Source organism: Salvia splendens, chromosome 3 (genome assembly GCF_004379255.2).
Source record: "Salvia splendens isolate huo1 chromosome 3, SspV2, whole genome shotgun sequence".
Classification (NCBI taxonomy): Eukaryota; Viridiplantae; Streptophyta; class Magnoliopsida; order Lamiales; family Lamiaceae; genus Salvia; species Salvia splendens.
In genome coordinates this window covers 45,539,660-45,555,430 of record NC_056034.1, presented here as the reverse complement: position 1 = coordinate 45,555,430, position 15,771 = coordinate 45,539,660, and the positions used below count along the sequence as shown (strand labels likewise).

The window sequence follows — 15,771 nt, the reverse complement described above, 5'->3', positions numbered from 1 at the left end:
TGAACGTAGAGATGCGAAATGCTTAGTGCAAGGCGAGCGGCCTATGGGGAAGTCGGCATAATACGACTCGACGAAACGCGAAAACGTGCGAGCAAATAACCTTGGGATATAAATTCTTGACATGATGCTACTTACATACCTAAATCTCTTGATATATAGCCATCTTCATACGTATCATGTTCTCAGCATCTCACTTTGAAACTTAAACCCCATTGTTTCCTTCTATCCTTGGAATAATGCTGAGTTTTCTTTTTTTTTTTTTTTAGATGGCCCATCAGTATTATGCCCCGATGCGTAATCGTTACTCCAGCAATAGGGACCACCCAGTTGAGCGCTACCAAGACTACGAGTGGGATGGGAAGCTCTTCCTTATGTCCTACGTCACCGGGTTTTACGATAGATGGATGAATGCCTACGCGTATGGGGAAGCCACCCATCACGAGGGGATCCAAAAGCTCATCCACACTCTACCATCTCCTTGGAGCGGATGGACCGCCCAAGCGTCTGAGTCTTTCATATGGTATAACCCGCCCGAATACACCGCGCGGGGGGATTTGGTGGGTCTTATAAAGGTGCTACTTCCGGCCATGACAACTGCATTTGACGGACCGCCACGTGACCCACCTCCACATATCTATCCGCCGGGTCCAGCCCGCATGCGGAAGTATCGCTGCGACGAGGAGCCACATGTCTCCCGTGTTCCTAAGAGAATGAGACTCGGGATGCGTATCTCAGCCCCTCTAAGAATAGACAGAGAGGTCGATGGGATGCTCGGGATGACCCCTCCACCCGTAGGTGCTGAGGAGGAAAGTGAGGAGGAGGATCCAGACGAGGAGGAGGGTGGAAAGGATTAGACATAATGGTTCTAGAATATCGTATTACGATGTCCCATGTTTTGGATACGTTACCGTTTTGCTTGACTTTGGCATTTCTTTTTCTACGTTGTTTTACCCTTTTGTTTTCTTTATGATGGAACTAAAACCTCTTAGAGGCAACAATTGATAATTCTATGGAAATTTTGTCTTTGCTATCCTATTGTGCAATGTTTTGGTACCATTCCTTATTATCTAATCGTGCGATTTCCTTTTTGCTAACTTATGGCGCAATTCCCTTTTGCTATACTATATTGTAATTGTCATTTTCCCAATTGCACAATTAACCTTTGACATACTACCTTTGTTACTCGATTGTACCATTGCTTTCTGCCATAAGTTGAAATCATCCTAACTATTCCATTATGCAAACTGTCTTTTGCGATCCTATTGCACAATCGTATCCTGCCATACTATCGTTGTCTTTTACGTTCTATTGAATACTTGTGATTTGCCATTCTACTGTACAAATTGTCTCCTATTGCACTATTGAACGATTACCCTCTATTATTCTGTTGAGCAATCCCTCTTTTGCCATCTTGTGACACAATTGCCTCTTGCTATGCTACTCTGCAATTACTCTCTTGCTATCACTTTGTACTGTTGTATTTTGATGCCCTATTTTGCAAAAGCTCCTTATTATTCTATGATGCAATTGTCCCTTGATCCCCACTTTTCAACCATACCACAACAAAAAAAAACTATTCTTGGGATTTCGATTAAATGCAATAATAATTCTTGTGATAATAAATCAGAATGCCACCAAGACGTAACATAAGGCGTGAGAACCCGGAACCTACCCCTCAGACGGTAGAAGGAAGTGTGACACAACCCATCCCTCCGCCACCACCTCCTCCACCTCCGGTCGACCGTGAGATCGTGAAGTTGTTCTTAGGTCAGAAACCTCCCGTCTTTGATGGAATGAGAGAGCCGGCCAAGGCCGAATCATGGATACGCTTAGTGGAACGCATTTTTGCAATCTTGGGGTACAACGATCGAGAACGGGTGACTTGTGTGACCTATCAACTAACCGAGGCTGCCGACTTTTGGTGGGATACCCGGATGAAGACAATGCCCCGAGAGCAAGCAGCGGGGATGACTTGGGAGGGTTTCAAGACAGAGATATACAATAAGTATGTACCCAAAAGCTATCGGAAGGCGAAGGCGTCCGAATTCTACAATCTGACCCAAGGACGCATGACTGTGACCGAGTACGATCGTGCGCTCAGCAGCATGACTCGATACGCATCTGATCAGGCCGATACCGACAAAAAGCTGGCCGAAAAGTTCCGAGGAGGACTAAGCCCTTAGATAAGGATGTTGTTGGCTAGTCGTGGGAAACTACCCTACGCGGAAGCTTTGTCCCTTGCACTAGACATTGAGGCAGCTATGCTACAGGAGAGGGTGAAGGATAACACCGCTTTGGCACCACCTCCACCACACCACTCCCGAGAGAAGAGGAAGTGGGAGGGAAACAGAATCCATATGACAACAAGAGGTATCAGCACATCCAGAACCAACCGCAAAATGGGGGAGGGCAAAACTCATCTAACCAGAGAGGCGACTTCCGACCCAAGCCACCCCAATGCAACATGTGCTCCAAGTACCACTTTGGAGAGTGTAAATTCAGCACACCACTAAGTGCTTTAACTGTGGGGGAAACGACCACTTCTCCAAAGAGTGTCCGAGCAAGAATGTGGCCCTAGGGACGAGGCAGAACACTCAAGGACCCCGCATGCAGCCAAGGGCACCACAAATAGAATCAAGGGGAAATCGCGATCAACCTCAGCGACAACAGCAACCTTATCGCCCGAGACTTCCTTCCCAGGCTAGAGCATATGCCTTAAGTCGTAAACAACCCAAGATCGAACCTGGGAATCAAGAAAACGGAAACCTGGCAGGTATGGGCAAAACCCTCGACACTCATATCGTTGTGTTGTTTGATACGGGCGCATCGCATTCATTCATATCTGACTTGTGTGTGGATACTTTGAGCTTGCCTGTTAACAAATCTGAACATAAGATGGTAGTGTCTTTACTAGTGGTGGGACAATAGAAATCTCACGAACATGCCCGAACGTAGAAATTGTTATGGGGGCATAAGATAGTCGCTCATGATCTGCAAGTTATGGCGATCAGAGACTTTGACGTAATTATAGGAATGGATTGGTTGACCTCGAATTTTGCAACGATTCGTTGTAAGGAGAGAAAAATATCTCTACAAGCCCCAGGCAAGGAACCCACCATATACTATGGAATCTCGATGAACCGACGAACCTCTATCATCTCTGTGCTTCAAGCTAGTACGATGGTGAGGAAAGGACGTCCTGCTTATCTCGTCTATCTACAAGAAGAGGAGAAAGGAGAAAGGAAAATGGAAGACGTAGCCGTCGTACGGGTGTTTCCAGACGTTTTTCCTGAAGCTTTGCCTGGACCACCGCCGGATCGACAATTGGAGTTCACAATCGACCTAGCGCAAGGGTCGGCGCCTGTGTCCAAGGCACCATACCGAATGGCGCCTAAAGAGTTGGAGGAACTCAAGATACAGCTCCAAGAGCTTATGGACCTGGGTTTTATTAGACCCAGTGTTTCACCGTGGGGCGCGCCTGTGCTTTTTGTGAAAAAGAAGGACGGATCGATGAGAATGTATATCGATTATAGGGAGCTGAACAAGATGACTCTCAAGAACAAATATCCACTGCCAAGGATAGATGACCTATTCGATCAACTTCGAGGAGCCGGTGTGTTCTCTAAGATGGACTTAAGGTCCGGATACCATCAGTTGAGAGTCCGAAGAGAGGATATACCAAAGACGGCTTTTCGTACGAGGTATGGCCACTATGAGTTCGTCGTGATGCCATTTGGATTGACGAATGCACCTACGGTATTCATGGACTTGATGAATCGAGTGTTTCATCCGTACTTGGATAAGTTCATTTTGGTGTTCATAGATGACGTACTTGTTTACTCGAAGAATGAGAAAGAGCACGAGGAACATCTGTGAATCACCTTGGAGACTTTGAGGAGCGAAAAGTTGTACGCCAAATTCAGCAAGTGCGAGTTTTGGCTTAAGAAAGTAAATTTCCTTGGTCACATCGTGTCGGCAGAAGGAATCTGAGTAGATCCCGCTAAGGTTGAGGCGGTGCAACAGTGGAAAGCACCTTCAACACCAAACGAGATTCGGAGTTTCCTTAGTTTGGAGGGATACTATCGAAGGTTTATAGAAGGGTTCTTCAAGATAGCGAGACCCATGACACAATAACTCAAGAAGGGGGTGATAGTCAATTGGACTCCCGAGTGCGAGACAAGTTTTCAATCTTGAAGGAAAAGCTAACTAGTGCACCGATCTTAGTTGTGCCCAAACCTGGAGTGAACTACGTGGTATACACGGACGCTTTGAAGGTGGGACTTGGATGTGTGCTGATGCAAAACAACAAGGTGATTTGTTACGCATCCCGACAATTGAGGCCACACAAGTTGAACTATCCAACCTACGACTTGGAGTTAGCAGCAGTGGTACACGCCTTAAAGATTTGGAGACATCATCTCTACGGAGTTCGATGTGAGATCTTTACGGACCACAAAAGCCTAAAATATTTCTTCGAGCAAAAGGATTTAAACATGCGACAACGAAGGTGGCTCGAATTGGTGAAGAACTATGATTGTGGCATCAATTACCACCCCGGCCAGGTAAATGTAGTGGCAGATGCCTTGAGCCGGAAGGGTCATTTGTAACACCCGTAAAAAAAAAGAAAAAAAAATCAAATAAATCTAATTAAATCTTTTCCTAGTTGACTTGGTCAAATATATTTCTCTAAACCATATCACCAAACGATTTCCCCATATCTATATTCCCTAAAATCTCTCCAACCACCAAATCCATCAATATCTATCAGTTTTGCCTATATATATCCAATCAATCCCACGATCTTTCTACACATAAATTCAATACCAAGAAAAACCAGGAACTAAAATTTAGAGAAAGAACCGAGTTGGAGAAGAGAGTTTTCTGCCGCCTAAGAAGGTAATCACCGATCAATTCCCAGCCTTGATTTCCTTGCATTCATTTAGGATAACTCGAATTTTGGAGCTTGAAATCTGTAGTATTCGGACAGTAGGTTCCGACGCATGTTTGACCGACCAAACGAACTCCTTTTTATACGATTCTTTTTTCTGAGTAAACCTTAAGGTGTCTTCTGTGTGGTGTGTGAATTTCAACCTATTTGGACGAAAGATGTATTTTTGGTGAATTTTTGAAGTAGACTGCGCAGTTCTGCCAGAAATTGTTTTTCTCGACCAGGGAGTTACGTTTTCGATTTGACCGACCTAAAAAGATTATTTTGATGTGAAATTTTAATTGAATGATATTTTATGTGTCTATTGTATTGTGGAAAAGTTTCAGCCCCAACGGAGACCGGATGAAGTTTAAATGATTTTTACAAACCAATCGCGCAATTCTGCCAGTTTTGTTGTTAGGTGAAAATATCACTTGTTGCTAAGTTTTAATGAATTATATGATGCATGTATGATTTAAGAAGGTATCCTATGGCATGATTATGTGTAACACGTTGAGAAGTATTATGGCATGTTTTTCCTTATGTTGATGAACGTTCGAGAATGGGCAATCTAAGAAAACGATGAAAGGAACGATAGGACATGCATGATAATTGTAATAATGGAAAACCTGATTGTGTAGTGATATTGACAAGGGTTGTTGCACGTACGAGGGTACCAAGAGTAAAAGGTTGCGTAAAGTCGTGATTGTGTGGTATAAGCAAGCGAGGTGGGCTTTCTTTTTAAATATGGGCAATGCCCCAAGTATATTTTTATGTGAAAATGATACGAATATTTGTCATGCCGTGTTTTGTTTTATTCTATGGAACCTATCTGATGTGGCTTTTGCCATCAATGGATAATCGAATTCGGGTCTGTCTAGGGAGTGAGTCTCTATTCAGGCTAGTGTACACCAATGGGGATCGTGAGCCGTCTTTTGGGTCGGCCGGTCTAGTGACTTGGAATGTGGCCACATTTCTTGTCATCAATGGATCAGATATGGTAGACATCTATGGGAAAATGACTGCAGTCACGAGTTTTACGATGGAAATGGTTTTAGTGTCTTGGGCGATTTCTAAAGTTAAAACCCCAAGGTCACTCAATGGTGGCATGATAAATATCTTTTTATAAAATGTTTTCGGCATGAGTCCACTGAGTGCATCAAGTACTCAGCCCTGCTTTTCTTTTAAAAATTGCAGGTTGAGCGTGACGGGTGCGGTGGGTGTTGAGCAAGACCGTTGAAGAAATTTAAGTGTGTAGAATGTGTCATGTCTTCACACGTGGCATATTCCTTCTCTCAAATGCTTCCGCTAAGTAGTTGTCTTTCTTTTGAGTTCTTGTATCGTTGAGGTAATATTCATTTTTGAGTTGTTGAATGTTGATTGTTGAGATACTCTAATTTTATTCGAGCTATTCCCATTTGTTTCGGGCTATGGTTGAGTTGTGTTGATTTCCCCTTTCTTCCCCGCTTCTTTAACCCTCCCCTAGTCGCGATCAACCGTGTTTTCTATCCTTAGAAAATGCGGGCGTGACAAAGTGGTATCAGAGCAATTTTTCTTTCTGCTCTGGACCCGAGAGTCTTTTTCAGTCTTAGTCTAGACTTGTTTCGCTAGACTAAAATAATAGTGATAATAATAATAATAATAATAATAATAATAATAATAATAATAATAATAATAATAATAATAATAATAATAATAATAATAATAATAATAATAATAATAATAATAATAATAATAATAATAATAATGATAATAATAATTATGCATTGAAGGCTCAACATCCCGCTTCGCCACGCTCAATCAAGAAAGAGGTAATTTATTTTATGAAAATTTTTTATAAGAAAGTTTTCTGGAAATGAGATTAGAAGAGCTATGGTTATGAAAACAAAGTATGTTTTACAATGGGATAGAGGAGCTATGGTATATATATGTGGGTGTGTGTTTTGCGAGAAGATGAAAATCTATGGTGATAGAAAGATGTATGTTATGCAATGGGGTGATTTATCTTTTATAAAAAAAAATTGATCAATGGAAATACTGTGTTTATGAATTATTCGAAAATTTTTGAGTTTCGAGAAAAATAGCTTTAACTTTTTCGTTTGGAAAATTGAGCTATGTAAGTGTGATGATATTTATGTTATGAGGTGCAAAGTATGATGCGTTATTCTATGGAGTGTTTTATACGAAGGATGAAAGTTGATGCGAAAGTACGTTTTAGTTTTGAGTCAAAACTTTTACCTTAAAAGTGAGATGTGGAAATTTTTTAGGAAAGTGTGAAAGTGTAAAGAAAATTTTGTTTCAAAAGTTTTGAATATAAATGTGAAGTTCGAAAGTGTTTTGCTATGTGATGTGAAAATATTGTGTGTTTATCTTGTGGTATGAATGACGTTAATTGTGGTAGATGTTGAGATGAGAGATGATGAAGTATGTGGCGAACATAGAGTGTTTATGTTGTAGGCTAGATTGAATACACACGAACCGTAGTTTTAGGTTGAGCCGCTGAGATAATCTATCACTTTCCCGAGTGACGAAAACGAACGAGAATCTGAAAGTTTGGGGTGAACCTCTAAGTTGTCAAGGCACGATGAGGCAAGGAGATCGAGAGTGCGAATGGAGGCCGGTGGACCATGAAACTTTTTCTTGGAATTGCGTGAAACATTGGAGCAAGCTTGATGTGTGAACTATTTTACTATTTCCTACGTTTCCTTAAACAACAAGAACAAAAAGAATACGAGAAAGATTTCAAGAAGTGGAAGATAGCGAAGATGAAATGAAGTTCAAACGCAAAGGAGGGTGCAAGACAAGGAGGGATGATGCGGAGTGCGCGATTTAATTTAATATAGTCTAATCTCGCGTAATTTATTAAAAGTGGCAGCGATGTGACTTTCAACCACAATGTTAATAAAACGACATGAGGAAACTGCTTGGAAGACAAGATGATGGAGAAATTCTATATTCGAAGGACGTAGGCAAATTTCGGGACGAAATTTTTGTTAAGGTGGGTAGATTGTAACACCCGTAAAAAAAAGAAAAAAAAATCAAATAAATCTAATTAAATCTTTTCCTAGTTGACTTGGTCAAATATATTTCTCTAAACCATATCACCAAACGATTTCCCCATATCTATACTCCCTAAAATCTCTCCAACCACCAAATCCATCAATATCTATCAGTTTTGCCTATATATATCCAATGAATCCCACGATCTTTCTACACATAAATTCAATACCAAGAAAAACCAGGAACTAAAATTTAGAGAAAGAACCGAGTTGGAGAAGAGAGTTTTCTGCCGCCTAAGAAGGTAATCACCGATCAATTCCAAGCCTTGATTTCCTTGCATTCATTTAGGATAACTCGAATTTTGGAGCATGAAATCTGTAGTATTCGGACAGTAGGTTCCGACGCATGTTTGACCGACCAAACGAACTCCTTTTTATACGATTCTTTTTTCTGAGTAAACCTTAAGGTGTCTTCTGTGTGGTGTGTGAATTTCAACCTATTTGAACGAAAGATGTATTTTTGGTGAATTTTTGAAGTAGACTGCGCAGTTCTGCCAGAAATTGTTTTTCTCGACCAGGGAGTTACGTTTTCGATTTGACCGACCTAAAAAGATTATTTTGATGTGAAATTTTAATTGAATGATATTTTATGTGTCTATTGTATTGTGGAAAAGTTTCAGCCCCAACGGAGACCGGATGAATTTTAAATGATTTTTACAAACCAATCGCGCAATTCTGCCAGTTTTGTTGTTAGGTGAAAATATCACTTGTTGCTAAGTTTTAATGAATTATATGATGCATGTATGATTTAAGAAGGTATCCTATGGCATGATTATGTGTAACACGTTGAGAAGTATTATGGCATGTTTTTCCTTATGTTGATGAACGTTCGGGAATGGGCAATCTAAGAAAACGATGAAAGGAACGATAGGACATGCATGATAATTGTAATAATGGAAAACCTGATTGTGTAGTGATATTGACAAGGGTTGTTGCACGTACGAGGGTACCAAGAGTAAAAGGTTGCGTAAAGTCGTGATTGTGTGGTATAAGCAAGCGAGGTGGGCTTTCTTTTTAAATATGGGTAATGCCCCAAGTATATTTTTATGTGAAAATGATACGAATATTTGTCATGCCGTGTTTTGTTTTATTCTATGGAACCTATCTGATGTGGCTTTTGCCATCAATGGATAATCGAATTCGGGTCTGTCTAGGGAGTGAGTCTCTATTCAGGCTAGTGTACACCAATGGGGATCGTGAGCCGTCTTTTGGGTCGGCCGGTCTAGTGACTTGGAATGTGGCCACATTTCTTGTCATCAATGGATCAGATATGGTAGACATCTATGGGAAAATGACTGCAGTCACGAGTTTTACGATGGAAATGGTTTTAGTGTCTTGGGCGATTTCTAAAGTTAAAACCCCAAGGTCACTCAATGGTGGCATGATAAATATCTTTTTATAAAATGTTTTCGGCATGAGTCCACTGAGTGCATCAAGTACTCAGCCCTGCTTTTCTTTTAAAAATTGCAGGTTGAGCGTGACGGGTGCGGTGGGTGTTGAGCAAGACCGTTGAAGAAATTTAAGTGTGTAGAATGTGTCATGTCTTCACACGTGGCATATTCCTTCTCTCAAATGCTTCCGCTAAGTAGTTGTCTTTCTTTTGAGTTCTTGTATCGTTGAGGTAATATTCATTTTTGAGTTGTTGAATGTTGATTGTTGAGATACTCTAATTTTATTCGAGCTATTCCCATTTGTTTCGGGCTATGGTTGAGTTGTGTTGATTTCCCCTTTCTTCCCCGCTTCTTTAACCCTCCCCTAGTCGCGATCAACCGTGTTTTCTATCCTTAGAAAATGCGGGCGTGACAAAGTGGTATCAGAGCAATTTTTCTTTCTGCTCTGGACCCGAGAGTCTTTTTCAGTCTTAGTCTAGACTTGTTTCGCTAGACTAAAATAATAGTGATAATAATAATAATAATAATAATAATAATAATAATAATAATAATAATAATAATAATAATAATAATAATAATAATGATAATAATAATAATTATGCATTGAAGGCTCAACATCCCGCTTCGCCACGCTCAATCAAGAAAGAGGTAATTTATTTTATGAAAATTTTTTATAAGAAAGTTTTCTGGAAATGAGATTAGAAGAGCTATGGTTATGAAAACAAAGTATGTTTTACAATGGGATAGAGGAGCTATGGTATATATATGTGGGTGTGTGTTTTGCGAGAAGATGAAAATCTATGGTGATAGAAAGATGTATGTTATGCAATGGGGTGATTTATCTTTTATAAAAAAAAATTGATCAATGGAAATACTGTGTTTATGAATTATTCGAAAATTTTTGAGTTTCGAGAAAAATAGCTTTAACTTTTTCGTTTGGAAAATTGAGCTATGTAAGTGTGATGATATTTATGTTATGAGGTGCAAAGTATGATGCGTTATTCTATGGAGTGTTTTATACGAAGGATGAAAGTTGATGCGAAAGTACGCTTTAGTTTTGAGTCAAAACTTTTACCTTAAAAGTGAGATGTGGAAATTTTTTAGGAAAGTGTGAAAGTGTAAAGAAAATTTTGTTTCAAAAGTTTTGAATATAAATGTGAAGTTCGAAAGTGTTTTGCTATGTGATGTGAAAATATTGTGTGTTTATCTTGTGGTATGAATGACGTTAATTGTGGTAGATGTTGAGATGAGAGATGATGAAGTATGTGGCGAACATAGAGTGTTTATGTTGTAGGCTAGATTGAATACACACGAACCGTAGTTTTAGGTTGAGCCGCTGAGATAATCTATCACTTTCCCGAGTGACGAAAACGAACGAGAATCTGAAAGTTTGGGGTGAACCTCTAAGTTGTCAAGGCACGATGAGGCAAGGAGATCGAGAGTGCGAATGGAGGCCGGTGGACCATGAAACTTTTTCTTGGAATTGCGTGAAACATTGGAGCAAGCTTGATGTGTGAACTATTTTACTATTTCCTACGTTTCCTTAAACAACAAGAACAAAAAGAATACGAGAAAGATTTCAAGAAGTGGAAGATAGCGAAGATGAAATGAAGTTCAAACGCAAAGGAGGGTGCAAGACAAGGAGGGATGATGCGGAGTGCGCGATTTAATTTAATATAGTCTAATCTCGCGTAATTTATTAAAAGTGGCAGCGATGTGACTTTCAACCACAATGTTAATAAAACGACATGAGGAAACTGCTTGGAAGACAAGATGATGGAGAAATTCTATATTCGAAGGACGTAGGCAAATTTCGGGACGAAATTTTTGTTAAGGTGGGTAGATTGTAACACCCGTAAAAAAAAGAAAAAAAAATCAAATAAATCTAATTAAATCTTTTCCTAGTTGACTTGGTCAAATATATTTCTCTAAACCATATCACCAAACGATTTCCCCATATCTATACTCCCTAAAATCTCTCCAACCACCAAATCCATCAATATCTATCAGTTTTGCCTATATATATCCAATGAATCCCACGATCTTTCTACACATAAATTCAATACCAAGAAAAACCAGGAACTAAAATTTAGAGAAAGAACCGAGTTGGAGAAGAGAGTTTTCTGCCGCCTAAGAAGGTAATCACCGATCAATTCCAAGCCTTGATTTCCTTGCATTCATTTAGGATAACTCGAATTTTGGAGCATGAAATCTGTAGTATTCGGACAGTAGGTTCCGACGCATGTTTGACCGACCAAACGAACTCCTTTTTATACGATTCTTTTTTCTGAGTAAACCTTAAGGTGTCTTCTGTGTGGTGTGTGAATTTCAACCTATTTGAACGAAAGATGTATTTTTGGTGAATTTTTGAAGTAGACTGCGCAGTTCTGCCAGAAATTGTTTTTCTCGACCAGGGAGTTACGTTTTCGATTTGACCGACCTAAAAAGATTATTTTGATGTGAAATTTTAATTGAATGATATTTTATGTGTCTATTGTATTGTGGAAAAGTTTCAGCCCCAACGGAGACCGGATGAATTTTAAATGATTTTTACAAACCAATCGCGCAATTCTGCCAGTTTTGTTGTTAGGTGAAAATATCACTTGTTGCTAAGTTTTAATGAATTATATGATGCATGTATGATTTAAGAAGGTATCCTATGGCATGATTATGTGTAACACGTTGAGAAGTATTATGGCATGTTTTTCCTTATGTTGATGAACGTTCGGGAATGGGCAATCTAAGAAAACGATGAAAGGAACGATAGGACATGCATGATAATTGTAATAATGGAAAACCTGATTGTGTAGTGATATTGACAAGGGTTGTTGCACGTACGAGGGTACCAAGAGTAAAAGGTTACGTAAAGTCGTGATTGTGTGGTATAAGCAAGCGAGGTGGGCTTTCTTTTTAAATATGGGCAATGCCCCAAGTATATTTTTATGTGAAAATGATACGAATATTTGTCATGCCGTGTTTTGTTTTATTCTATGGAACCTATCTGATGTGGCTTTTGCCATCAATGGATAATCAAATTCGGGTCTGTCTAGGGAGTGAGTCCCTATTCAGGCTAGTGTACACCAATGGGGATCGTGAGCCGTCTTTTTGGTCGGCCGGTCTAGTGACTTGGAATGTGGCCACATTCCTTGTCATCAATGGATCAGATATGGTAGACATATATGGGAAAATGACTGCAGTCACGAGTTTTACGATGGAAATGGTTTTAGTGTCTTGGGCGATTTCTAAAGTTAAAACCCCAAGGTCACTCAATGGTGGCATGATAAATATCTTTTTATAAAAAGTTTTCGGCATGAGTCCACTGAGTGCATCAAGTACTCAGCCCTGCTTTTCTTTTAAAAATTGCAGGTTGAGCGTGACGGGTGCGGTGGGTGTTGAGCAAGACCGTTGAAGAAATTTAAGTGTGTAGAATGTATCATGTCTTCACACGTGGCATATTCCTTCTCTCAAATGCTTCCGCTAAGTAGTTGTCTTTCTTTTGAGTTCTTGTATCGTTGAGGTAATATTCATTTTTGAGTTGTTGAATGTTGATTGTTGAGATACTCTAATTTTATTCGAGCTATTCCCATTTGTTTCGGGCTATGGTTGAGTTGTGTTGATTTCCCCTTTCTTCCCCGCTTCTTTAACCCTCCCCTAGTCGCGATCAACCGTGTTTTCTATCCTTAGAAAATGCGGGCGTGACATCATTCCCAACTGGCCACATTTCTCACCAATGAAGAAAACCTGGTCCACGAGTTTAGTAGGATGCATTTGGAGGTAGTGAGAGCACCTGAAACGGTGGAAGCGTGAATCGCCACTTTAGTTGTTGAACCTGATCTAAGGTCGAGAATTGTTGAAGCACAACGGATGGATGCGAAACTAGAGGAAATACGTGTAGAGGTGCGAACCGGCGAATCTGGAAACTTTAGTGAAGAAGGTGAAAACGCTCTTATCTTCAAAGGAAGACTATGCATGCCGGACAACGAGGAGCTCAAAAATGAAGTGATGAGCGAGGCACATGAGACTCCTTACACCGCCCACCAAGGAAGTACGAAAATGTACCAAGACTTGAAGAAGTCCTTTTGGTAGAACGGTATGAAGAGGGATATAGCGGCATTTGTGGAGCGCTGATTAGCCTGCCAACAGGTGAAGGCTCTACATCAACGACCGTACGGGAAGTTGCAACCACTAGAAATCCCCGAGTGGAAATGGGAGCACATTGCCATGGACTTTGTGACAGCATTGCCAAAGACGCAAAGATGGAATACTGCCATATGGGTGATTATAGACCGACTCACCAAGAGTGCACACTTCATACCGATTCCCCTAACCTATGGATCAAACAAGCTAGCTCAAGTGTATATAAAGGAAATAGTGCGACTACATGGAGTCCTAGTAACACCCGTACTTTTTAAGTACTAAATTAATATGTCTTGTTTTAATAAAAAAATTTTGTCGTCATTCTTTGCTTCTCGTTTTGTTTTTATAAAGTATAGTATTTATGGTACTTGGAACAACACCAAGTTACTACGAGACAAATAAAAATTTGTCTAAACGAAAGAAAACGAACAAAAAAATTTAATTAAGGTTTACGAACTTTAATTAGTGAACAAGAATGCAATATAATAATAATACACTTGGAATTCTCAAATGATGAATTAGAGTCCAAATGTTTATTTAAAATGGCTTTGGGCCATAATAATCAACAAGTCCAACCAATTAATAATATTATCAACTTGGGCTTTCAACTAAATGAACCCAAACTAATTTAAATAAAATATGTTGAGGCCAAGACCATTTAATTAATTTAGGAGCCCAAATTCCTTTCCAAACAAATGGGAGCAAGCCCAAGAACCTTTCTTCCTCTCCCTCATGACCAGCGGTTTTCGTGTTGAATGGAGACCCTCCAATTCCCAACTCCTTCACCTTCCCTCTTCCACCCACCCAAGAGTCACACAAGTTATTACTTTAGCCCTTCAATCCTTTCCTCACATTACACTTCACAAAAAAAAAGGGAGAGCCGAAGGTAAAGAGAGCCGAGAGATAGAAGGAAGAGGAATTGCCACCATTCTTACCCATTCATCACCAAGCCCAACCATTTTGAGGTATAATCCCTTTTCAATCCCAAAGCATGAATTTGTAGTAGCTAATTCTTACATGTTGTTCATACATCCACTCTCACAGCCAATTCAAACAATTTAACAACAAAGAACTAATCGAACAATGCCGTACTTAATCGAACACGCGAAAGAACTTAACTTTGCGATAAAAATGTATCCTGCGGGTGTTGTTCGGAGTGGTTTCGGGGAGGGGGAAACTACCGGCAGCGGGGACAGTGGCGGACAGCGGCGGTTCCCGACGGCTCCAGCGGCAGCGACGACTCCAGCGCTCCCCGACGACTCCAGCGGCAGCCGTCGGCGACCAGCAGCGACTCCGGCGGCGGCACGGCGACTGCAGCAGTAACCCGGTGACCCAGCGAGCAACACGGGATAGCAGCGACGACCTCGGGCCCGGACCGCGATGGCGGAGTCATCCCGCTCCTACAGTGATGCCGGTGGCAAGCTCCGGAGTGAGGTTCGAAGGCTGACCATCACTGCGCTGTGCAGCGGCTGAGTAAGCGACGAAATTTTTAAGAAGAGAAGAGAAGGAGAAGAAGAAGATAGAGGGGGAGAGAGAGACGTGGGGTAGGAGAGTGAACATTGGGCTTTTCTGTTTTTTTTGTTAGATGGGCCTTTGTTTTTTTAAAGATTGGGTCTTATAATTATGAGAGGATTTACCTAAAGTTGGGCTCTTTTTATTTTAGTTGGGGCTTTTAAATTAAATTGGAAATATAAGGTGGGGGAATAAGTCTTGGGCCTTCTAATTAAATCCTTGGGCCGATAATATAATCGTGGGGAATTATTTATTTAATTCTCGGAATAATTTAAGGTACGAAATAATATATTTTCGAAGAGAAATAGTTGAGAAAATTAAGTATGCGTTTAAATAACTTTTAAAAAAAATTCATTCTCGACGTCGTGGAAAAATAAGAGGAGCCAACAGAGGAAAGAACGAGCGTAAGCGGCCGACCGGCGTCGCACGCGATGCCTTGGGCGGACGCCGAGTAATCGAAAATGCACGAAAAACCGAGGAAACGAATTAAACGATTTTAATTAGAGTGTTTGCATTCTAAAATGTCTTCGTTACCGAGTTTGATGTGAACTTTTTGTATTTTCCGAAAAGGTGGTTCGCACGGCCGCTAAAGACGGAACGAGAAGTTTTTAAGGAAATTCTACTCTTTTGAGGTGGGCTTTATTACTTAATCTATTTTATTTGAAATGATATGTTTATGGTGAAATAAGGGTGGTTTTAAATATTATGCCATGCCGTATTTTATATTTTTGAATTGCCTATCTGA

At 40.3% G+C, this 15,771-nt stretch overlaps 1 protein-coding gene across 1 annotated transcript; it reads left to right on the top strand.

Moving 5' to 3' along the window:
• Window positions 1-1,628: 1,628 nt before the first annotated feature.
• Window positions 1,629-2,183, top strand: LOC121797094. Its single transcript, XM_042195823.1, has one exon. The coding sequence runs from the start codon at window positions 1,629-1,631 to the stop codon at window positions 2,181-2,183; it is 555 nt and encodes a 184-aa protein (XP_042051757.1).
• Window positions 2,184-15,771: the final 13,588 nt, after the last annotated feature.